General features: G+C 30.7%; 1 protein-coding gene and 2 non-coding genes across 4 annotated transcripts; all 3 read left to right on the top strand.

The window, feature by feature from the left end:
- The first annotated feature begins 7,528 nt into the window (after positions 1-7,528).
- Positions 7,529-9,875, top strand: LOC120091630 (protein LIKE COV 1-like). Of its 2 annotated transcripts, none has more exons than XM_039049728.2 (6): positions 7,529-7,843; positions 8,034-8,086; positions 8,394-8,503; positions 8,577-8,756; positions 8,840-9,064; positions 9,544-9,875. In XM_039049728.2, exons 1-6 carry the CDS (start codon positions 7,628-7,630, stop codon positions 9,654-9,656), a joined length of 897 nt encoding a protein of 298 aa, XP_038905656.1. In that variant the 5' UTR covers positions 7,529-7,627; the 3' UTR covers positions 9,657-9,875. The 2 variants fall into 2 exon arrangements, with proteins under 2 accessions (XP_038905656.1, XP_038905657.1); XM_039049729.2 differs by having other exon boundaries at positions 7,568-7,843; positions 8,589-8,756.
- A 1,575-nt stretch (positions 9,876-11,450) lies between these two features.
- TRNAE-UUC (transfer RNA glutamic acid (anticodon UUC)) lies at positions 11,451-11,522 on the top strand. Its single transcript has one exon. It is a non-coding gene; the product is annotated as a tRNA-Glu (tRNA).
- A 67-nt stretch (positions 11,523-11,589) lies between these two features.
- On the top strand, positions 11,590-11,660 carry TRNAG-CCC (transfer RNA glycine (anticodon CCC)). Its single transcript has one exon. It is a non-coding gene; the product is annotated as a tRNA-Gly (tRNA).
- The last annotated feature ends 13,261 nt before the right edge of the window (positions 11,661-24,921 follow it).

Genomic DNA, 24,921 nt, shown 5'->3' with positions numbered 1-24,921 from the left:
GAAAAAAGACTAGAAAAGAGCAAAGAAACTATAGCCCAAAAAGAAAAACGAAGTGGTGAAAATAATATTAAGATTTGTAGCTTGTAATTTTCCATTAATGGCAGAAAATTGTGCATCTCACAAGCTGTTTTTGTCATTTTTGTGCAAGTTGCAAATTTTTTGAAGTTCTTTCTGCATTTTTGTTTTGTTTGTTTGTTTTTTTTATTTTTTATACCTTATTTCTCATCTAATTGAAGCCATAAGGATTTCTGGAGATGGTACCCAACTTGTTTATTTGACATGGATGCTAATGTCTAAGGAAAAATATCAAATCATCATCCCTTTTAAGTTTTTAAGAGAATCATAACACTAAGGAGTAATATGAGCATTTTTTTTAAAATTTGGAAACTAAACTAGACATTTTTATAGTTTAAGGACTAAAATAGAGCAAACCTTAAAGTTTACAAATTAAAATAGTATTTAAACCTAAATTTAATTACATCAACAACTTATGGTAAATTTAATTATATCAACAATTTAACACAAAAAATAAATTCATTTTTTTTTTAAAAAAAAAAAGAAATAAATTTGAAAATGATTTTGAACATGACAATAGCAATTTTAATCATTTTAAAATCATTTCCAAATTATTTGAATAATTCATCTATCTTATAAAAATTATGAAAGTATTTTTTTTAGAAAACATCAAAATCACTTTTGTAATTTTTAAAATCACTCTAAAATATGCTTTTAACTACTCAAAATTAATTGCAAAAGTGAGCTTAGAGGTCAGAGGTTGGAGGTTCAACCCTCATTCCCACAGTCGTTACGAACCTAAGTTCCACCTCAAAACTAAACAACAATAGGTATAATAACTCATCTATCTCATAAGCATTCCAAAGTCTTTTTCATCTTTGTGGTGTAACACAAAACATCTTAAATCGAGATATAAAAAGAGCTAACAAGAGAAATAGCAAATTTTAGAGATTCATTTAAAAAAATAGCAAAAAAATTTAAAAAATTAGAAAAATGGCAAAATGATTTTCAAGATTATTAATTATTAAAAATTAGAAAAATGGCAAAAAAAAGTTTCACTCCTACCTGATTTAAGGTTAGCAGATAGGTTGTTCTCTTAAATACTGATTCCAAGTCTTGAACAATCGAGGCCCCACCTTCTCATGATAGAGAAATGATTTGATTCATAGAGATTACGAATCATAATTATTCATTAGAAGGTCAGTAGGAACTTAAGGAACAAGATGTATTCACAAGGATAAAACGGTAATTTTGACCTAGTTGTGATTATGAACAACCTGTGAAGGATCGACTTACTGATTATGCTTATAAAATGAACATAATATATCTACAGTGAAGGGAGTGCGACTATGGGCTATAGTGGAGTATTCCATTAGTTAATGAATGGGGGTTATATCAGACTAATGAGTTTAGCCGATTAATCTCGAATCGTTGGAGCCCATGATATGTAGGTTAGTGAAGTCCCCTACTAGCTTATAAATGGTTAAGTTTTAGAGTAGCTTGAGAAATTAATTTGAAACGTTCAAATTAAAATTAAACGAAATAGGATAATATATATTTAAATATGATTTAAATATATGAAAATGGTCTTGTGTAAAATTAATTTAATATTTGATATTAAATTAATTAATATTTTAAATTAATTTATGAAATTAATTTTAGAAAATGGATTTTGAAATCAAATTTTGGTTTTAAAGAAAAATTGGAAAATAAGATTACATGCACAAATGGAATTTTGAAGTTTTCCGTTACCATCTTCTTCATGCTCACACAAAACCTACTTCTTCTTCTTCATTTAACTCCAAGCATGAGCTGCAAGCCATGCACATTCCTTCTTTTGCATGTTCATCTGCAATAAATAAAGAAAAATGGAGTGATCTGAAGGCATGCATTACACAGATATTTTGAGAGAAAATTTCAGCTGGTAGAAAGAGTTTTTCGGTAGTGTGCTGCTGTGAGCTTTTCTTTGTTTTACATTACTTCAAGTTGTTCTTGAGTCCCACAGCTCGGTCTAAAGCTCCAAGAGGATAGTGAGGAAGATCTTGAGGTGGTTCATAGTGATCTTAGGTGAAGACTGCTGCTCTTTGATTAAGATCTTGAAGAGTTCTATAAAGGTATGATCTAAAACCTCTTATTTAGATGAGCATGCTTTAGTTTCTGCCAAAATTAGTGAATTTGAATGCTTGTTGATCCTTGTTACTTCTATTGCATGTTATTACACTCTAACAACATAAGCATGCTCTTACGTAATTTAAATCATGTTTCTCTAAATCATAATATTTATAATAAAGAGATGATGCATGACCAGTGCATAACCTAAGGTGGGATTTTTCTATATGTACATATCATATGACATATAATTAGACATACATCTCATGTATTAAAACCTTAGATTAATGGATCCGGATGAACCAACACAAAACCAGAATGAAAAATTCTATCTATTACATTTTTCCATTGAGCAAACCAGTTCACAAGCGAACTGGGTCTTGAACCATCGGGCAAAGCTCCATCGTTTAGTAAACGCCTCCAGGTAAACGATCGTGTAGTGCACACTGACGATAGCCAAAAGCTAAACGATCCTTAGACGACAACAAGGCTGTGAAGCCTGATCGTCTAAACAATCGCTTAACACACAAAAGATAAATGATTTATATTTGGTAATCTTCTATCATAGTTATTACTGATGTTTCTATAAGTGGTTAACAAATTTGAGAAAGAAATATAAACTTTGAAAGATCAAGACTTAAAGTTGTAGATGATATAAAGTTATCACTGGCTATCATTGATTGATTGATAGACTTCTATCAATGACTATTAATTTTGAAAGATTTGAAAGAACGAAATTTCATGTAGAAGCATGTGGATGCATGTGCCAATGTAATTCAATTTGAAAAACTTGAAAAGAAACATAGAAATTATAGAAGATCATGATAAACATTTATAAACTAGAACATGCTTCTAGGGAGAAAATGATGAGAAGAACTAACCATTGGGGGATATTTGGGGCACTAAGTTGAGATATAATGTCTAAAGTTCATATGTCTGTGGAGTTCATATATCTATGGAGTTCATATGTTTGTGTTTGGAGTGCAGAGTTGAGTTCATATGTCTGTGATATTTTGTGCAGTTTTATTAACTCTAAATAATATGCTTTTATGATGGCTATTTTCGTTTTGAGACTTTTTTATTCAATTATTATACTCGTTTTTGTGTTGAATAAAATATGGATTGCTTTTAATTTTCAAATTTTCTTTTTCTTTCTTTCTCTTTCTTTTTGGGTAATGAACAACAACTAACTCACTACATTTCTCATAGAAATATAGTTAAATAAAATGGGAAACCAAAAAGAAATCAAAACTTTTGATTCCTAATTTTTCTCTATGAATTTCATCATTTTCATCTTCTTTTTCTTTTTCCTCATGTTGTTGCTCTATAATTTTACTCTGTTATTAATTTTTTTAATTGAATCTCCTTCATCATCTTAGCAACTAATGGAATGTCACTACATTTCTTCAACAATTTCACTTTCAGTTCCTCCAAATTTGAAGGATCATCAGAGAACAAATCTCCATTTTTCACTTTTTCTTGATAAATAAATTCAATTAAATAAAAATATATTTCACGAATTTCTATGTATAAGTATTACGCTTAATGTAGACATAATATTATTTATATAATCAACAACCCTACAACATATTTTAACAGTCATCAATCATATAATAGTTGAAAGTAGTTGTGAAAGTTGATTATCGAAGAAGATTTTTCCTCGAGTTTGTAGTTGGAGGTGGTTGTCGAAGCCCAAAGTTGGTCGCGTGAATAGGGTATTAGAGTTAGTCACTGAAATTTGTCGTTGGAGGTGGATTTCGGAGCCCGAAATTGGTCGTCGGAGTTGATCACGCGAAGGTGGTTATCAAAATTGATCATCCAATATGATTTTCACCGGAGTTTGTATAGGAAGTGGGTTGTCGTGTCGAAACTCGTAGTTGGTAGCGTGAAAGTGGTATTAAAGTTGGTTGTCATAGTTGCTCACTCGAAGGTGTTCATCAAAATTGATCGAAAGTGATTTTTGTTGGAGCTTGTTATTGGAGATGGTTGTAGAAGCCTATGAAGGTGGTTATCGGAGTTGGTCGTCGGAGTTTGTTGTTGGAGGTGGTTGTTGGAACCCAAAATTGATCGTCGAAGTTGGTCGTGCGAAAGTGGTCATGGAGTTGGGACACCGGAGTTGTCAATAAAGGTGGTTTCAGACGCCTAGAATTGTCTGTCGGAGTTGATCACCAGAGTTGTCATCGGAGATGGTTGTCGAAGTTGATCGCTCGAAGGTGGTCATCGAAGGTGATTTTCATTGGAGGCTTATTGAGTCAGCAAATTGGCATTCAACACGTCTAGGAGAAAGGTTTAACCTAACGTTATTGGCGGGTGCCACTCTTATCCATACAAATTAAAGGTCGATCCTCATAGACAGGAGTTCATAACTCACTTAGGATTGAGGTCGAGTTACCTATGGTCATCCTATGAAATGTTAATCTCTTCAGTCAACAGTGTTATAAAGAGAGATTAATCAATTCATGGCCCGATCTTATACAAACTCTAGGATACCCCCACTCGCACGTCTCCACATGAACGATTAGGATCAAATCGTTTGTAACACTTTACAATTCTTGCAACAATTACAAAGTGGGACGTATCCGTGGTGTCACTAGGATAAGGCACCCAACCATATCCTATATTATAGACCATTTATGTTATTACTTAAACATAATCCATCTGTATGTCAACCACATACTGTTCAAGTTTCATAAAATAACCTTGGATCTTTCTTTAATGGATAATAACATATAAAATAATCAACCATTATTTCAAATAACATATTAACTACGAGGCTTTATGGTATACATCTCAACAAGATCACTTAAAAGCTCTTAGTTGCTATCATAAAGACTTCTATTAGTGGCTATCAATTTTGATTAGTTATCAGCAGTTATCGATTGGGTTGTTGAGGTTAAAAAAACCCTCTCCCTAATGCTTCATCTCACGTTGGTTTCTATGTTTATGATGATGATTGATTGTGAATATTTGATTATCGGTAATTATCAACAACTATCACTAATAGACTTCTACCAGTGGTTATCAACTTTGAAAGAAAACTATCAACTTTCAAATATTAACACTTAAAGTTATTAGTGATATAAGTCTATCAATGACTATCACTTAATTTTTATCACACGCTATCAACTTTGTAAGAAAACTATTAACTTTGAAAGATTGATCCTTAAAACTATAATTGATGGAAGTCTATCGATGGCTATCAACTTTAAAATATTAACACTTCAAGCTATAAGTGGTAAAATATTATCGGTGTCTATCACTGATATAAGTCTATCAACTTTAAAGTTATCACTTCAAAGTAAATTTATGCATACAAACGTATAAACATATCTTCCCCTACGTCCCCTTTGGTTGCCTTGAAGTTGTTGGGAACAAGGAGGGTGAGAACATAGAAGACTGATATCAATTTGAAATCTTTTTTAGCATAACTCAGTCGGGATGAATGCAAGGGAAGTGGATAGAGATTTAAGGTTTAAATACTATTTTGGTCCCTAAACTTTAAGATTTGTTCTATTTTAGTCCTAAACTTTCAAATGACTGTTTTAGTCCTCAAACATTAGAAAAATGTTAAAAATTTAACAAAATGATGATTTGGCATTTTTTCCATAAGTGATGCATCCATCAAATAAACAAGTTGGGTATAGATTAGAGTATGTTGTTCCTTATTCTCTCTCATATTCTTTGTTTGATTTGCTTTTGTAAATTGAATTTTTCATCATGTCTTCATTGTTTTCACATTCTCTCTTCTTCTATAATCTGTCACTTTCTCAGTTGAACTAGTATCTTCCATTCTCTCTCATTAATTATTTCTTTTAACACTATCCTAATTTCATATCTAGGTTTATATTTGTCTATATATATTTAGATTCAATTTCTCTGAATTTCTATAACTACTCTTTCACTCTCTTGATTCTCTCTACAATGTGCTCTATCTATCTATACTTCTTCTTTGATTTACATTTGAGATAATGTTTGTTCTCAATCTCATGACTACAACATTGTTTATCGGCCTTCACTTCCTCTTAAGCATGAACTGAAAAAAGACTAGAAAAAAGCAGAGAAACTATAGCCCGAAAAGAAAAATGAAGTGGTTGAAATAATATTAAGGTAGCTTGTAATTTTCCATTAATGGCAGAAAATTGTGCATCTCACAAGCTATTTTTGTCATTTTTGTGCAAGCTGCAAATTTTTTGAAGTTCTTTCTGCATTTTTTTTAGCTTCCTTCTCATCTAATTGAAGCCATAAGGATTTTTTGTGATGGTATCCAACTTGTTTATTTGACATGGATGCCTAATGTCTAAGGAAGAATATCAAATCATCATCCCTTTAAGTTTTTAAGAGAATCTTAACCGTAAGGACTAATATGAGCATTTTTTTCAAAGTTTGGAAACTATAATAGACATTTTTATAGTTTAGGGACTAAAATAGAGTAAATCTTAAAGTTTACGGACCAAAATAATATTAAACCTAAATTTAATTACATCAACAACTTATAATAAATTTAATTATATCAACAATTTAACACAAAAATTAAATCCATTTTTTTTTAAAAAAATAGAAGTAAATTTGAAAATGATTTTGAACATGACAATAGCAATTTTAACCATTTTAAAATCATTTCTAAACTTTGAGTAATTCATTTATCTTATAAAAATTATGAAAGTATTTTTTTAAAAAAAAAATCAAAATCACTATTGTAATTTTTAAAATCACTCTAAAATATGCTTTTAACTACTCAAAATTAATTTCCAAAAGAGGTTAGAGGTTCGATGCTCATTCCCACAGTTGTTACGAACCTAAGTTCCACCTCAAAACTAAATGACAATAGGTATAATAACTCATCTATTTTATAAGCATTCTAAAGTCTCTTTCATCTTCGTAGTGTAACATAAACACATCTTAAATCAAGATATAAAAATGGGCTAACAAGAAAAATAGAAAATTTTAGAGATTCATTTTAAAAAATAGCAAACAAAAATTATAAGAATGGCAAAATGATTTTCAAGATTATTAATTATTAATTATTAATTATCAAAAGACGAAAATACCTATCAATACCAAAATTCTATTAATTCCAAAATACCAAATCAAGAAAGATTTAGTAATAAAAAAAAAATCTAAATTTCAAATTATGTTAATTCAAAAAATCTAAAATTCAAATTATAACCCTCAAGATTCCATTAACTATTAAGAACCAAATATTTTTAAATGAAAATATTGTCCAATTAAAAATGGCAATCAAGGTTCTATTAATCATTGAAAAATCCTAATATTTTCAAATCTTGAACTTAAGAATAAACAAAACGTATCTAACAAAAAAAAAAAAAAAACAAAACAAATGCATAGAATAATAAATATTTAAAAAAACAAAAACAAAAACAAAACTGAACTTCGCCCGGGTCGGATCCTATTTTACGCCGGATCCAAATTCGGGTTGGGCCTTTTGCGGGTCGACTCTGCAAATTGAAATGAAAATCAGTTAGAAGTTCCGAATAGTTCGTTAATGGCTGGCTGGGAGAGAAAAGAATGTAAAAATAGACCCAAAATGTTATTCCAAAATCAAAGTGAAGAGAGAGAGAGAGAAAGGGAAATGAATACAAGAGAGAGGGAGCGAGATCTAGAGCTTTTGATCCCAGTCGCTACAGTTTCTGAAAATGGAGCCTCCAAATCTTCCTCCGTTCCCGCTGCCACTTTATCCAATCATCACTCCGGCCGTGAGGTCCGTTTTTGCTTCTCTTTTCCTCTTGCTAATTCTCTCCCACATTGTTCTTTCAATTTTCCGCCGCGATTTCTTACTCTGTAACGTTTGAAATCAAGTTTAACTATGTATGAATAGTGTTAGATGCACTCAATCCACTCCATTATCTACCAACATTACACTAAACTTTCCGTTCATCGATGTATTTTAGGCTTTTGCTAAAGTCATTCGCAGCTGGGCTTCCAAGAAGTTCATGACAGGATGGTAATTCTTCTGCTGTTCGTTATGATTCGTTGTTAGAGTTCTGGAATAAATGCATCTTTCGTTTCTTTTCTTTTCTTTTATTTATTTATATATTTTTTACTCTTTTTCTAAGCATTTCGGGTGAAGATATGGATTTTTGTCATGAATGTGAGATCATTTTGCATTTGATTGTGTGATTATAAGATGAAGGATAGTATACTTTGGATTCAAGAGCCAATTATGGTTTATTTTCAGGATGGTTTGTGTTTATAGAGTTGGCTTGAAATGTGGAGTGTTAATTCTTAGTTTATGGGGCTTTTGTTTGCAGTGTAATTCTTCTACCAATTGCTATTACATTCTACATCACTTGGGGATTCATTCGTTTTGTTGATGGTTTCTTCTCTCCAATATATAATCACTTAGGGATCAATATTTTTGGTAAGTTAAGGAGTTATATATTTTGTTCCAAAACACCAGAAGAATTAGATTTTCCGCAGTTGATTTTCAGTAGAAATTTCTGCAGGGCTTGGGTTTATTACATCCATCACATTCATCTTTCTTGTTGGTATTTTCATGTCATCTTGGTTGGGGGCTTCTGTTCTTACTATTGGTGAATGGTTCATTAAGAAAATGCCACTTGTAAGCTATATTTACACGGCCTCAAAGCAAATTAGTACTGCAATTTCACCAGGTAAGAGCGCATTGAAAACTTTACTCTTGTTCTAATTTCCATCCATTTATCTCTGTATTGACAATCCGAAAAATTGGCCTCAGATCAAACTTCAAATGCCTTCAAGGAAGTAGCAATTATCAGGCACCCCCGAGCTGGCGAATATGCTTTTGGATTCATCACTTCCTCCGTTGTTCTTCAGAGCAGAATGGAAGAGGAAGAACTTTATTGTGTTTATGTCCCTACTAATCATCTCTATCTTGGAGACATATTTCTTATGAGTTCCAAGGATATTCTGAGGCCTAATCTCTCTGTCCGAGAGGGAATTGGTATGATCTCTCCGCTTAAAAAGAAACCATTTAAAGTTTTAAACCTTAGTATTGTGAGCATGTTAATATAATATTAAATTTATCTTCATCTATTCGTTTAAGTTTTTTTTGTCATTAACTGATTTAACATAGTGTTAGAGCATGTCCTGTATTCAAACCTCTACAATGTTATTTCCTCTCTAATTAATATTGATTTCCACTTATTAGGTTTTCTACATATTTCAAGCCTAAAAATTGAGGGCAGGTGTTAGAGATGTTGATATAATATTAAACTTTTGAGACGCTGTTTAACATGGTATCGTAAACGAAGTTGATGGGTTAATATCTAACTTAGCTCATATGAGTTTTAGGGTCTGTTTGAATTGACTTTTTAAGTACTAAATCTTAATAATTAATTGATATATTGGACCTTTATGTTAAGAATTTTTTGCAACGTGCTTATTATGAATATAGAGTTCGATGTTACTTTTTTGGTGCAGAAATTGTGATCTCTGGAGGGATGTCAGTGCCTCAAATACTAACGACAGTGGATGCAAGAGCAATTCCAACAAGTGGAAGCGAAAAACTTTGCAAAACCAAAAGTATGGTATGATGATCAGTGGGTGAATATATTTCATCCAACCATGTGGAAAATGGCAGTGTTTTTACAGTTTGTCAATTCAAAACGGCATGGAACTGAGTGTATCTAGCCTGACATCCATCTTCAGTAAGTTGTAATGGGAACAATCTGCAAATTGGAAGTAGCTCAAATTCTTTAGGAAACAAACAGGAAGAAATATTACCATACGTTAATCTTTTTCCAGATCCATGATTTGGTTGTTCAGAGCTTTCACCTTTTTAGAAGTGGAGCTAATTTCTCCCTTTATTTTTCAGTTGTATATGTTGACCCATGTTCCTTGTGACATGGCAATTTTGTTTTCTAGTTCACCAAGATTCTTTCTTAACTTTGATTAGAAAAACCATGAAATTGGTTTATGCATACAACTTGAAACTGGAGCTCTCACATCTCAAAATTATATAACTAGAAGACCAGAATGTATTGAGTTTCATATGACCACACAAAATTACTACCCTTTTTGCAATTTGATCGGTTGAGTTGTGGTATTTATAATTAAGCCAATTAAGACACCTTTATCAAACTGTAATGACAATTAGTATAATCGTAATGAAATTTTATTGATAGATCAATTATAATGAGTCTGATTTGTAAATGTAATTCGATTGCTTTTGATCAAAGTTATGAATTTTATCTACTTTTTCCTCTTGAACAATAACAATATATAATGGTAGCTGTAACAGCTCTACTCATCAATCAGTTTGCATTTTTTTATTATAAATTTAGAAATGAGTTGCACGTGTCACCAAAATCAAATGGGGCCTACTTTTTACATTATCATTGATTATTACCTTTTCATTAGAGTAAATGTGACCTAAGTTTCATTGAATGTTACAGTAGAAAAAAGATTTACAATGAATACGAAACAAAGTGCAAGGTGCTTGTACTTTCTGATTGGGATTTAGAGATGTTGATTCAAGGCATACACTTAGAATAGTGTATCAATTTTAACCTAACTTTTAATTCTAAAGTAATCCAGTGTTTCAACGAAAATTTAAGTCTAGCATAAAATTAAACTCGGTTAATGTATGATATTGACCATTGAAAAAAAATCTCAAACTTATACATTTAACAAACTCCAAACATTTGTGTTGTTCCCTAAAAGATAATTGTAATTTCAAATAATTCTTCAAATGAAAATCTATTAATTGGCCCCCGTTTGGTAACCAATTAGTTTTTTGTTTTTGTTTTTGAAAATTAAGTCTATTTCATCCACATGTCTTATAATAATTTGTATTTTTCTTAAGTACAATGATTAAAAGTTCTTCAAATGAAAATCTATTAATTGGCCTCTATTTGATAACCATTTAGTTTTTTATTTTTGTTTTTAAAAATTAAGTTTATTTCATCCACATGTCTTATAATAATTTGTATTTTTCTTAAATACAATGATTGAATTCTTAGAAGTTTTAAAAACAAAAACTACTTTTTGAAAACTACTTTTTTTAGTTCTCAAAACTTGAGTTAATTTTTTAAACCATTGATAAAAAAATAGATAACAACTAAAGAAATTTTGAGACGGAAGTAGTATTCATAGACTTAATTTTCAAAAACAAAAAATAAGAAATAAAATGGTTACCATACGAGACCTTAATTAAAGCTTGCTAAAGTTGCTATACTTATTAAAGTTTTAAGTACATTTTGATAATAATATGTGCATAGTTTATTTGATTAAAATATTATTTCATCAACTACAAGGTAAAATTATATAATTTTTTCATAAACTTTGTTAAGACATAAATATATGTATAATTCTCTTGCTTATAACAATCCGTTGTCGTCCAGCGGTTAGGATATCTGGCTTTCACCCAGGAGACCCGGGTTCGATTCCCGGCAACGGAATTATTTTATCTCTTTAAAGTAAAATATTTAGGTTTTATAAATAAATTGTTGTCCAACTGTGCGTCAAGCGCATCTAGTGTAGTGGTATCATAGTACCCTCCCACGGTACTGACCGGGGTTCGATTCCCCGGATGCGCATTTTCTGTGAAGCTTTTCCCGATTATTTTATTTTTCCTTTAAATTTAAGAACTGAAAAATAAAACTATGAAGCAGTTAAAGGAATGCCATGTATTGACAAATTAATTTATTCAAATTTACTAATAAAGTAAACACATTATATATATATAATGAATATAATCATTAGGTGATTTAGTAAATATAACACAATGTAGCAATCAAGCTGTTAATATATGCAACACACTACTTTAGATAATTTTATAAATGTTATAATTTTACTTAATACATCATTATATATAATGTATGGTTTTAATTTATTTCATTTATTTTATAACTATTATAATTATTAGAAGTTCAAATCCATAATTCAAAATTGTATGCAAATTTAGGTTAAAAGCATTTTTTAAAATATAATTCACATACATCTAAGATCACATTTCTAATCAGATTAGAAATAAGTTTAATCTTTTAATCAGTTTAATCAGATTAAATTGAGTTTAATTAAATAATTAAATTTGTAACAAACGTATCTATAAGGGATCTTATGTCTAAGGCTAGTTCTGTCTAGGTTAGAGCATTTAAGTTGACGGAAATGGAACACCCCTACCTGGGAATTGACCTGGGTAAATTAGATATATTTGCTACAAGCATGCAATTATCGATTAAAGTTTATTAAAATATTTATTAAACATTAATCAAAATTATTTAACTATCCAAAGTAAGTGTTATTTTTGGGCAAATTTAAACAATCGCTTAGTAAAAATAAGTAGTCGTATTTTTCTAAGTTATAGTATAAGAACATACATCTCATGTACATTCACCACAATTAATGGACCGGGATTATTAGCCTCAAAAACTAGAATTTAAATTCTATCCATTACATAAAACCATCGAGCAAACTGGGTCTTGAACCGTCGGGGCAAAGACTTAGTAAATTGGGCGAGTAACCACGATCTTAGCTATAATCGAGTACCATTTACAATGGGATGAAGCATGAGGCTACTCAATCATTTAGCGCACTAATTTAAACAACGCAAGGCTAAACGATCATTTAGACGACTATAATGCTATGTAGCATGATCGTAGACGATCGAAGAGCAAGCGATAAGTAACATTTACCCCGCGATCGTGTAGTCAATGACTAATCGATAAAACTTGCTAACATACACGATCATTTAGTGCGCATGCGTTCACCTTACAGTCGAGTATCCCATACTCAACTATCGTTTACCCCCATCGTTTACACAATCTGACCAATGCTTGGTCTTCTTCATCCTCGAAGTAATGCACAACCCCTTGCTTTGAAGCTTCATCACAAGCGACTTACTTTAACTCAAACACTTTGAATTACAGACTCGATAGCAAGTTAATATGCCCAAAAACACAGGGACCCTTACAGTTAACTTTGAAAAAGTAAAAGAATTCAACAACCAGAGGCAATCATCCCAGAAACTCCATTAATCCACATCCACAAACATATTTAACACTAAAACAAAATGTAGACATACTTTCACCCACCAAGAGTGTAAATGTTATTCTATACATCAATGGATTTGGAATATTAGAACCTGACTTTGATACCAATTGAAAGAACTCTTATCAAAGAGAACCCATGAGTGGAAGCACAATCGTTCCAAATTCATTGTGACAGAATTACAAGCATACACAAACATATAAACCAGTTATGCAATTATGTTTCTTGTGCCCATCCTCTCTGCAACGAAAACATTTCCCTTTGGGAGCTTTATTTTTCTTTGCAGTGGTTTTCCTATTCCCTTTACCCTTCTTCATTTGTACAATTTTATCTTTTGAAGATGAAAGAACAAACTTCTTTTTGTCAACGGGGTTTGTTCTAGATGAAGAACCCTTGAAAAAAAAATTAGGTCGTGAAACAACGTTTACTTCACTTTCTTTAAGTTTCAGCATAGACTAGTAAGTCTAAAATTCGTTTAACAATGTTGTCAAATTGTAACTAAGGAAAGTTAGATAACTCTTCGGAAGAGATTTCTAATATCATACTGACTTGACTGGTTTCATCTATTCTTGCCCCGTGAGCTTCAACAACATTAAAATTGATCATCATATCGAGAACATGTTCTTTGACGTTGGTACCATCTTTCATGCGAGTATTATAAACATATTTAATGGCTTCGTATCGAATAGAGGATGATGGTTGTCCGAACATCTCTTGGAGTGATGCCATTATCTCACGGGCAATGAGCATTACTTCATGTTTCTTATTAAGTATGTCTGATATACTTGCTAAGATATGAGCCCTGACTTTTTTGTTAGCCCTAACCCACCGATTATAGATGTCCCGAAAATTTTGGTTCGCTGTTGAACTGGGAATCGGAGGACATTCCTCCGTTAACACAAACCTCAAATCATCCACAACTAATATTGTATTTATGTTGAATTTTTAGTTTGAATATCCTTCTCCATTAAACTTATCAAAATTGAGCAGTTGTATTATTGAATTCGACATTGCTGAAAAATTAAATAAATCCTATTAATTTTTATGCATCTTAAATCCAATTTTAACAAAGAAATAAAGTACCCATTTTTTCTTTATTTATTTTGCAACGATACTTCAGTGATTTAGAATAGTTGTTACCGCGGGGCAGTGAAAAAATTCCTTCACTGAAGCAAGACAAACTTAACCAAATACTATATCCAGAATAACTCTTATTATTATAGTTCATTCGGTTACCGTTTTTGGTCAAGATCTTTACTAACAATTAGTAATTCTTGTAAGTGTGACCTGTCATTTTCAAGTCTTATAAAACTATAGGAATATGCCCCCGAGTTGGAAGACGATATTCAAGACGGAACTATAAGACCCTATTCATTTCTGAAGCTTGGGTTGTTTCGAATCATATGTTACAACCCTCCGTAGGGATCACCATGGTTAACGACTAGCTAGTGCTGCCTAAAAACAACAACAGGCGCAACATAGGATTCTCATATTCAAATTAATGGAGGAGACCATAGGATAATGTTGACACATTTCTTTCACCCATTTAATATGAACTACTTCCCCCATTCACCTTGTTATTGACCTATGCAAACACTTTCCGAATGGAGTAATCGTGGTAAAAGCGACACGAAGCTGAGCATGGATCTCATGGTGTGAACTCTTGGGGACGTGAAAGTCGATAACTATAAATCGAATATATTGTTAATCTCCCACTGAAGCATTCTATATATTTGGATATTTATTTACTTAGGTTTAAAACAGCTAACTTTGAACAACCTAAGTCTATATGATTTTTATCCAAGTATAACGTTTATATTTGGATTTTTACGTGCTAAGTGTTTAAACTAGTTTTAAACCTCACACCACTCACGCAAGCTCATAAAATCAGTTAACAACGCTCAACACTTCGGTCATAATCCCAGGTAAAAGGTGTTACGTAAACCATCAATTTAAGTACCCTCAACCTTAGACAGATTTATGAACTGATTTGAGTTTGTAACCAAATTTTATAAGGTAACAATCTATTTTAACTGTTTAAAACAAGTCGTTAACCTAAATGAGCATGTTGTTTCTCTTTGTTATGGATTTTAAAGTCTAATTTTATTTTATAACTAACTTATAAAAAAATTTAAAAAAAACTTTTAACAAACCATAACATGCCTCAAAGGTATTCAAAATTAATATAACAATTACATAAATTTTTTTAACAAACCCTAAAACATACATAATATATATATTATAACTAATTATAACATACAGCAATGCATGTAACATGTTTACCTATGGTGGGATTTTAAATCTAAAATGACATACTATATGCACAGACATATCTAATTTAAGAATAATATACATCACATGCAGAAAATAATTAAACAAAACTAATATGGTTCAACTTTGGCATTCTAAACAAATCAAATACTAAATTATTACAAAGTTATATAAAAAAAAACAGCTTCAAATTGGGAAGAATCGCTCGAACTAACCCGAACTGCCTAAATCGGACCACTAAGGCTTTATAGAAGGTTGAATCATACCGGTTTGAAGGAGAACCGGTCGTACCAGACTCTTCAACCCACGAACCGGCCTGACAGTGCGCAAACAAATCTGCACTAGGATTAACATTGTCAGCATCCCAGTGTTGCAACGTTGTTCATCAGCGAGCCTGTGGCGTTGCAACGCTCGATGAATTAGGACATGACGTTCCTGGAGTTACACCCTAATTCAGTCTCTAATGACTCCAAATAAATTATAGACTCTAGAGCACACATATAAGCTCATCAATCAAGAGCCAATTACAAATTTAACTTGAAAATCAAAAAGAAATCTAATGTCAAAATTGAATTTAAACCATATAAATCACAAACTCAAACATGCTTAAAAATTCACCCACCAAACTCAACTTAACAATAATTGAGTGCTTAAATCATGATTTGATAGTAATTGAAGGAGTAATATAACATGTAACGGAAGAAATCGGAATCAATAAGCACTTTAACTAGCCGCGCACGAGACCACTTCGATGTTGAGTCGGGGGATGCGAACATAGCGGCCCTAAAAGACCTTCTGCGCTATCTTAAGAAAGGCGAAAAACTTCCATTTTGAGACCGCGACGCAACCCATCGCGGAGCAATTTAAGTTTTAAACATGCTACACAAGTAAAATTCATAAGAGGGTTTGTGCTATACAATACCTTTAAAGAACTCTCCATGAATTCAACTGGATCTCCACAAATCTGAGCTTGAACCTTCAAGTAGACCACCACCAAGATCTTCTCTACTAAACTCAAAAAGGAATGTGTAGTGAAAACACTCAAATTGAGCTGAATTTTGGATGAACTTAGGTAGGTTGTTAAGGGTTTTCAAACCAGCAGTCTTTCTGTTAAAAACTTCAGAGTTCTCTCCCAAATAACAACATGTAAGTTCAATATAAAGACTCAATTCATGTATGAAAAATGCCTTCATGTAGGACATCTCCTACTTTGAGTTATCATTGAAGAGGTAAGTGGAATTGGGTGATATCACCCAATTTGAGTTTAGTGGATTTTTCCCAAAAATTGTTGGAAAAATCCACTAACTCAATTAAGATTTGAAAATGATTTTCTTTAAATAAAACAATTTTATTTAAATAATTTGGTTTCATAATTCAAAATAATTAATTTAAATAAAACTAAATTTAATTTTTAATTAAACCTTTTGATTAAATTAAATTATTATTAATTTAATCTTAATATTAAATTAATAAAACACCAATTCCACCAATATGATTCAATTTCATATTATTAATATTTAAATTAATATTAATTGATTCTCCAATTTTGTTCAATTTCGATAAAATTAAACGTTTCAATTATATCGAATACAATTAATTGAAACCTTAAAAAATTGAATTTGAACGTTTCAAATTCATAACCCTAATTTCATCCAAACATACTCAATTTATTAATCCAATTTATGAGCTAGTAGAAGGACCTAATGGACCTACAGATCATGAGCTCCAACGATTTGTAATTAATTGGATAAACTCTTTAAAACTGAATTAATCACTATTTGTTAACTATCAAGACATACCACTATAGCTCGATAGTTGCGCTCTCCTCACTGTAGATATATTTCTGTCCAATCTATCGGCTAACCCTAAGACGAGTAGGAGTGAATTCCATCTTGCAAAACTATATCCCCAGCTATCTATCCGCCCTTATCCCCAAAATGGGAGGCTTATTCAGCAGTGTTGTTGGACTACTCTCACCTATGCAGATCAAAAGATAATCTCGAATGAACAAGAGTTCATAGTTAGCCCAAGATTAAGATCAAGTTATCCTAGGTTATTTTAGTATGAAATAGTCAGTTTTAATAGTAAAATGTCGTTATAAAGAAAAGTGACTATTTCGAGGTCCAGTCTTTATGCAAACTCATTGCATAGGATGCCCCCACTCACATGTCTCTACATGAATAATCTATAAATCACCTCATTTATATCAGCATACAAAATGGGCGCATCTAATAGTATTACCAGGATGAGATACTCAATTTCATCCATATAATTATAGACCCTTTAGGCTATATACTATAACTTGATCCTATTTATGTCACTACATAAAGTTAAAGTATTCATACTATAACCATGGATTTGTTTATTGGATTTTCATAATAAAATGCAATATCAACAACTTTATTGAATAAAATATTCAGTAATATTTTATTAATAAATAGAATGTTTAACACGAATAACGAATTACGAGTTTTTAGGACATTCCCAACAGTAATTCCATCGAGTACCATCGAGTATGGCATCGTGCATCGAGTATTGGGCAGTGGCTGAAAATCTAGTTTTTGTTGCTCGACCTTCTTCACTTGTTTCTTCAATTACAACCTAATTGCAACTCTAATGACTCTAATTGAATTTCAGACACTTAATCACACATTAAGGCCCATCAATCAAGGGCCAATTACAAGAATTACAATATAATTGAAGAGAAAACAGTATTGAAACTCAAAAAAAACCATATCAGTTCACCATTTTCATACAACTTATGAAAAACACCCACCAAGCCAAAACTAACTTGAGTTGAATGTTTAAATGATGATCTAATACCAATTATTGGAATACAGAAATATGCAGTGGAAGAAAACATAACTATTAAACATTCTAATTCTTCAATTTTGACATCAAAATAAGCATGTTCATGGAGTATTAAGAAGGTTTCATTACATATCTTTGAAGATCCTTTTCAAACTTAAAATTCAGATGCAGTCTTCTCCAACTCTTATTGTAGACCACCACTAGAGCTTTCCTACTATTCTCTAGGAGCAATAGATTGAGTTGTGGGACTCAAAACAAGCTTGAACTTAGGGAACTGGAGGAGAGGTTTTCTGGTTTTTCAACTTGTTGAAGAACAACTTCTTCAACCTTCAAAAATTCAGCAATTCAGCAATTGCATTAGTTTTTCCCCTCAATCAAGAGTGGTTTTATTGCATGACTCTCATGCAAAACTGAACACTTCAAGTAATTCCAGCTATCCCTTGAATTTGGTGGTGGAATTGTGTGTAAGAAGGTGACTAACCTTCTTGCTTGAAAGTTGAAAATTCTCACATTTGGATTTTCCCATTCTTCAATTTTCTTTCTTTTCTTTCTTTTTCTTTTTTTGTTTTGCAATTGATTTTCAAAAACAAAACCTTTTGCATTAAAATTGAAACTTTATAAATTTTACAAAAATTAATTCAATAATCAATTTTTCTAATAAAATTAATGATTAATAATTACTTAAACAATTTAATTAATTCTATTAATTTAATATCAAATATTAAATTAATTTGTCACCAAATCCATCACATGAATCCCTATTCATGAAATTAATATTCAAATCATATTTAACTGATTCTCCAATTACGTTTAATTCTAAAATTAAACGTGTAATTATATCACGTATAATTACTAATTCCTTTAATTCGAATTTGAACATTTCAAATCAACTTATTATGCTATTCTAAGGCTAATCCGTTTGTGAGCTAGTAGGGGACCTAATGGACCTACAGGCTCCAACGATTCGAGATTAATCGGCTAAACTCTTTACACTTAATTATCCCCCATTTTTTAATTACCTGGTCACTCCACTAAAGCCTAGTAGTTGCACTCCCCTCACTGTAGATATATTGTTTCATATAACCATAATCAGAAAGTTAACCCTTCACAGGTTGTCCGTAATAACGATTGGGTCAAAAATTCAAAAAGTTGTTTTTACCCCCGAGATTACCTCTTGTTCCTTAAGTCCCACCGATTCTTTAATGAACAATTAGTTTGTGATCCGATCATCAAACCGAGTCTCTCTCAGGCCAATAAGAGGATGGGACCCTTTGTTTAAGACCTGAAATCAGTACTTAAGGGAATAACCTCTTTACTATCCCTAAAAGCGAGTAGGAGTGAATTCCATGTTGCACCCTATGTCCCCAGCTATCTACCCGATCTTACCCCTGAAATAGGAGACTTATTGAGTCGGCACTATTGAACCAACCCTCACCCATGTAAATCTAAGGATAATCTCGAATAAATAAGAGTTCATAGTTAGCTCAGGATTAAGGTCAAGTTACCTAGGTCATCGTTTTGAAATAGTCAGCCTTAAATAGTAAACAGCGTTATAAAGTAAGAGTGACTTATTTCTTGGTCTGATCTTATGCAAAATTATTACATAGGACACCCCCACTTCTCATGTCACCACATGAACGAATCAGGATCACTTCGTTTGTAGCACTTTACAACTTCTTATAACAACTACAGAGTGGGCCGCATCCAATAGTGTTATCAAAATAAGGTACCCAACCTTATTCGTATACTATAGATCATTTTAACTATTTGCTCGAATCTGATCTACTCTTTTGTCTCCACATAAAGTTCAAGTACTCATGTAATAGTCATGAATCTTTTAGTTTATTGGATTTATTTCAAAAACAAAATAAGCAATTCATATATTTTATAACAACTTTATTGATTTACAAAATGATCTTATTGTTTACACACCACGAGTTTTAGGACATAAAACCCAATAGATTCTTCATTAAATAAAATGATTACAATAAGAGAAACAAAATTTGAAATAAAAAGTTCAACCTTTAGTTAAGAAAACATGAAAGATTATAAAAATATATGTATTATTTCTAGATATTCTCAAAATCAAAAGAAGCACTTGCTATTCTGTCAATTGTGTTAATTTTTTTCAAGAGATTTAAAGAAGTCTGCCATATCCAAATTTGTCGTACTGGATAAGTCAAATATATCATTATTCTGGTATGCAAAATTTGCTTCCACATTTTTCCCTTTTTCTTTCAGGGAAGCTTGATAAAGATCAACTAAATATTTTGATATACGACATATACGTGCAAAATGCCCACTCATACCACATCGTAAACATTTATGTTCAACATTTCTTGAATTCTTATTTTGTGGAGCTCTTTCTTACAATCATCATTATTTCTTCCTCTGTCACGGTCACGACTTCGACCACGATTATTAAAATTTACAGCATGCACTTCAGAGAATGATGTTGTTCCAGTTGGTCGAAATTCATGATTTTTCATTAATAACTTATTATTTTGTTTATTCATGAGAAGGCATGAAATGAATTCAGAATATTATTTACAACCTTTCTTTTAATATTGCTGCTACAGGAGAATATTCGAGACATAAAATGTAGAAAACGTCATCTCTAACATATTCACATCAGTAATTTTCTCTCCACATAATAACAATTTTGAATGAATTTTAAATAATGCAGAGTTGTAATCACTTACTAATTTAAAATCTTGAAGCCTTAAACACATCAATTCATAACAAGTTTTAGGAAGAATAACTGTTTTCTGATGATCTTATATTTTTTTCAAATTATTCCACAAGATGCGGGGGATCTTTTACCGTTAGATATTTCATTTTCGCTCTCATAGAGATGATGACGAAGGAAAATCATTGTTTTTGCCTTTTCCTGATTGGATGTCGTATTCCCTTCTTTAATTGTTTCTCAAAGATTCATGGCATCTAGGTGTATTTCTACATCAAGCACCCATGGCAAATAATTGTTACCATTAATGCAAGGGTTGTGAATCCTAGTTTTGTAAGATTTATCATTATAACACTATTATAAAACATTGTAATCATTTTAGAACTTTAATATATACCAAACATGCAAAACAACGTTTAATTTATCAATCATAATAAAGAGGAAAAAATCGACTTACCTTTAAGACCTACCTTTGGCGGAAAAAACGACATGAGCTCGTATTGATAATGTGTTGTAAAATTGAGAAGCAAAACAAGGCACCACCAAAATACAAAATACCAAGAAAATATAATATATTTAAGATATATAAATATTATTTGAAAAATAAAATTAAAATAAAGAAAATAGAAATGAATTTTTTTCTTCTTTAATTTCTCACAAAATTCTCACCAATGTGTCATACTATAAAATCCACAAATGACCACTATTTGCAGGGACTTTGGTAATTAAGATGTGACACCTTTAGACACTAAGCATGGGTTGTTGAATGACACATAGTCAATACATGAGGTAATAGAGAAATGACACTTGGTCTTTAAACATTAAGCATGGGCATCTAAATTATACCAATTTTATAATATTTATAATACTAACTCTTGGGATTTATTCATAAATCTCGTAGTTTGTAATCTTGTAAATATTATTATTTATTAATAAAATAAAGAGATATTTTATTCATTTATTAGTCTTGCATAACTTAATCCAATAAACTAAGATTCATGATTATTTAATATATTGAACAGTATGTGGTAGACATACAATTGGATCGTGTTCAAGTAACAACCTAAAAGGTTTATAGTATATGGATAAGGTTGGGTACTTTATCCTCGTAACACTATGAATATGACTCACTTTGTAAATGTTACAAGTGTTATAAGTGTTACTAGTTATTTGATTCATGTCCGTTCATGTAATAGACATGCGAGTGGTGTATTCTATATAAAGAGTTTGATTAAGACCCAACTGCAAAATAATTAATCTTTCACTATAGCATTGTCGATTGAAAAGATTAATATTTCATAGGATGATCATATGTAACTCGATCTCAATCCTGAGGACTGTCCATCGATTTGTATGGGTGAGAGTGACTTGAATCGCCAATTCAATATGCCTACCATTTTGGCTACAAGACCGAGTGGGGAGCTAGGAATATAACTACGCGAGATGAAATTTACTCATTCCCATATTTAGATAAAGTAGAAAGTTGTACTTAAGTGCTTACTCCAGATCTTGAACAATGGGCTCCTTCCCTCTCATTGACTCGAGAGGGGTTTTGTTTATAGTAGGACAATAAATAGGCTGTTCATCAAGATCAATGAGGCTTAAGGAATCAGAGGTAGTTATAGGGATAAAATGGTAATTTGACCCAACTATAATATATCTACAATGCGAAGAGCGGGGTCTATAGTGGAGTGACTCACGGTCAATGAATGTTGATTAATTTAATTAAAGACGTATTTTGGAGCTCCTAATCTGAAAGTCCATTAGCTAATTCACTATGGGTAAAAATAGAATGGTTAAAGTTTTGGATGAATTTGATTTGTTCAAATTATTTGGGAAATATTGTATATAATATAATTAATATAATAGTTAACCTTGAATTAGATTAAAAATTAAACTTCATTATATGAGAAAAATAAAATATTTGAATAAGATTCAAATATTAAATAATATAAATTAAAATTATATGAAAATTATAGGTTAAAAATTAATATGATTAAGATTCTTATTAAAATTATAGATTACAAGAGGAAAATATATTTAAATATAATATTAATTAAATATATGATATTTAATTAATTAATAATTAAATTTATTAAATATTATTTAATTAATTTAAATTAAATTTTGATTTAATTTATATTAATAATAATGAATAAAAAATAACTCCCCATGTGGAGAGTTATTGGGAGTTAGTTAGAAAGGGGTAACTCCCTCTCCCTTAACTCAATGTGAAATTAAAAAAAAAAAAAAAAAAAAAAAAAAAAAAAAAAAAAAAAAAACTTTTTCTTCCTATCTATTCTTAACACTCTAATTCTCCCAAGAAAATTTCGCATTCCTCATACTTCCAAAAGGGCTCCCACAAGCTACGATTTTATCGAAGAATAGCGGAGATACATTAGTGGTGACATTCGAAACATCTTGAAGGGAGAATCGGTTGAAGAACGGTCTTCAAAAATGAATACTTTTACATTTTTATTAAATTATAACATGCTTACTTATTTTCTATTCTTGTTTTCTTCAACGATTATTGAAATACGATTGTTCACATGCTTTTACATTTTTATTAAATTACAACATGCTTACTTATTTCACATTATTCTAATATTTATCGGCACCACATTTTATTTTCCTAAAACATCACCACATGTTTATTATAGCTTTGTACCCCTTCATAACAATTCAAAATACAATTACATGGCAAAAAATTGAAAAACCACTAAAGAATTTTATTATTTATTTCATTACATGTCATTAAAACAATGAATTGTTTTCAAATATAGAAAAATGAATCAAAATATTTAAAAAATAAAGTAAAATTTTAGAACTGTCAATGACATTGATAGACACTGATAGCGTCTATCATGAATGATTCTAAAATTTTATTATATCTTGTAAATATTTTTAATAATTTTATCATTTAAAATAATTTCTCAAAAAAATTAAAATAAAAAAAAGAAAGTAAATTACAAAATAAATAATTAGAGATTCAAACTTATGTTATTATGCCTAAATTATTTAACTAAATTTAAACGGTATAATAAATGAATGAATTATTATTATATTTTACTATTTTATTTATAATAAGGATTCCTAAACACTCGATAAAAAAATAATGCACATGATCCTTTCTCCTAGCTTTTTAGAGTTAGAAGGCCAAACTCATGCTGACTTTTTTTTTTCTTCAAATACTGAATGTATAATCCTTATTTCTTATTTAGCACCATCACTACATCTACAAACATATCAACTAAAATATTTTTAAAATGAAGAGAGTTTGAGAAAAATAAATTAAGTTAATTATTATTTCAGTATATTCTATTTTACTTTGGGTTTCATAACAATTACATATTTATTGTTTATTTAAATTTTTTAAGAGTAATTTTATTTGATGAGACTTATTTGTGAAGTGATGAAAATTTATTTAAAGATATATTCCTTAGGAGCCATATGGATGTCCATGGATAGGTTTTTCTCCTAAAATGAAATTTTGTTTACGTTCTTAATCGGTAGTGTTTTTTTTTAATACCCGTCATGTGGTTTTAAATATTGTGCTATATTATAATTATTTGTATTTAAATATTGTGATAGAAGAAATTTTTTAGTATTAATTTATGTATTACACTCTCATCATACATAAAGAATTAGAATCTTTCAACAAAAGTTAGATGAAATTGTCAAACAAATACTTATGTACAATTTAATTATATGTACAAAAACAAATATAATCTATGATCATATTATTCAACAAGGTATACCTTTTTTATTCTCTTCGGCTATGGCATCTGACCCTTTCACCTACGGAACTATGTAAAATTTGTAAGAGAACATTTTTTATTATTACTGGCACACTAGTGGACTCCGTTATGATATTTTATTTTTCTTTTTTTATATGCTAATTCACCTTTAAACTCACTGTGCCTACCATTGACCTATTTTTCTTTTTTTATATGCTAATTCACTTTTAAATGTGCCTACCATTGACCTCATCGCCTTCAACATGGTCGAGGAAAGGCTCATTGTTAGCCACTTCATCCATA

This window comes from Benincasa hispida, chromosome 9 (genome assembly GCF_027475165.1).
Source record: "Benincasa hispida cultivar pf3 chromosome 9, pf3_genome.v1.1, whole genome shotgun sequence".
Lineage (NCBI taxonomy): Eukaryota > Viridiplantae > Streptophyta > Magnoliopsida > Cucurbitales > Cucurbitaceae > Benincasa > Benincasa hispida.
Note: the sequence above shows the minus strand (reverse complement) of the source record. Positions and strands in the feature narration are given on the sequence as shown.

What these genes read in the sequence shown, in the direction of transcription:
- LOC120091630 (XM_039049728.2), top strand. Translation starts at nt 7,628, where the DNA reads ATGGCTGGCTGGGAGAGAAAAGAATGTAAAAATAGACCCAAAATGTTA. An exon ending in AAGAAGTTCATGACAGGATG is followed by an intron (nt 8,087 to 8,393) that starts GTAATTCTTCTG and finishes TTTTGTTTGCAG; the next exon opens with TGTAATTCTTCTACCAATTG. An exon ending in CTCTGTCCGAGAGGGAATTG is followed by an intron (nt 9,065 to 9,543) that starts GTATGATCTCTC and finishes TTTTTGGTGCAG; the next exon opens with AAATTGTGATCTCTGGAGGG.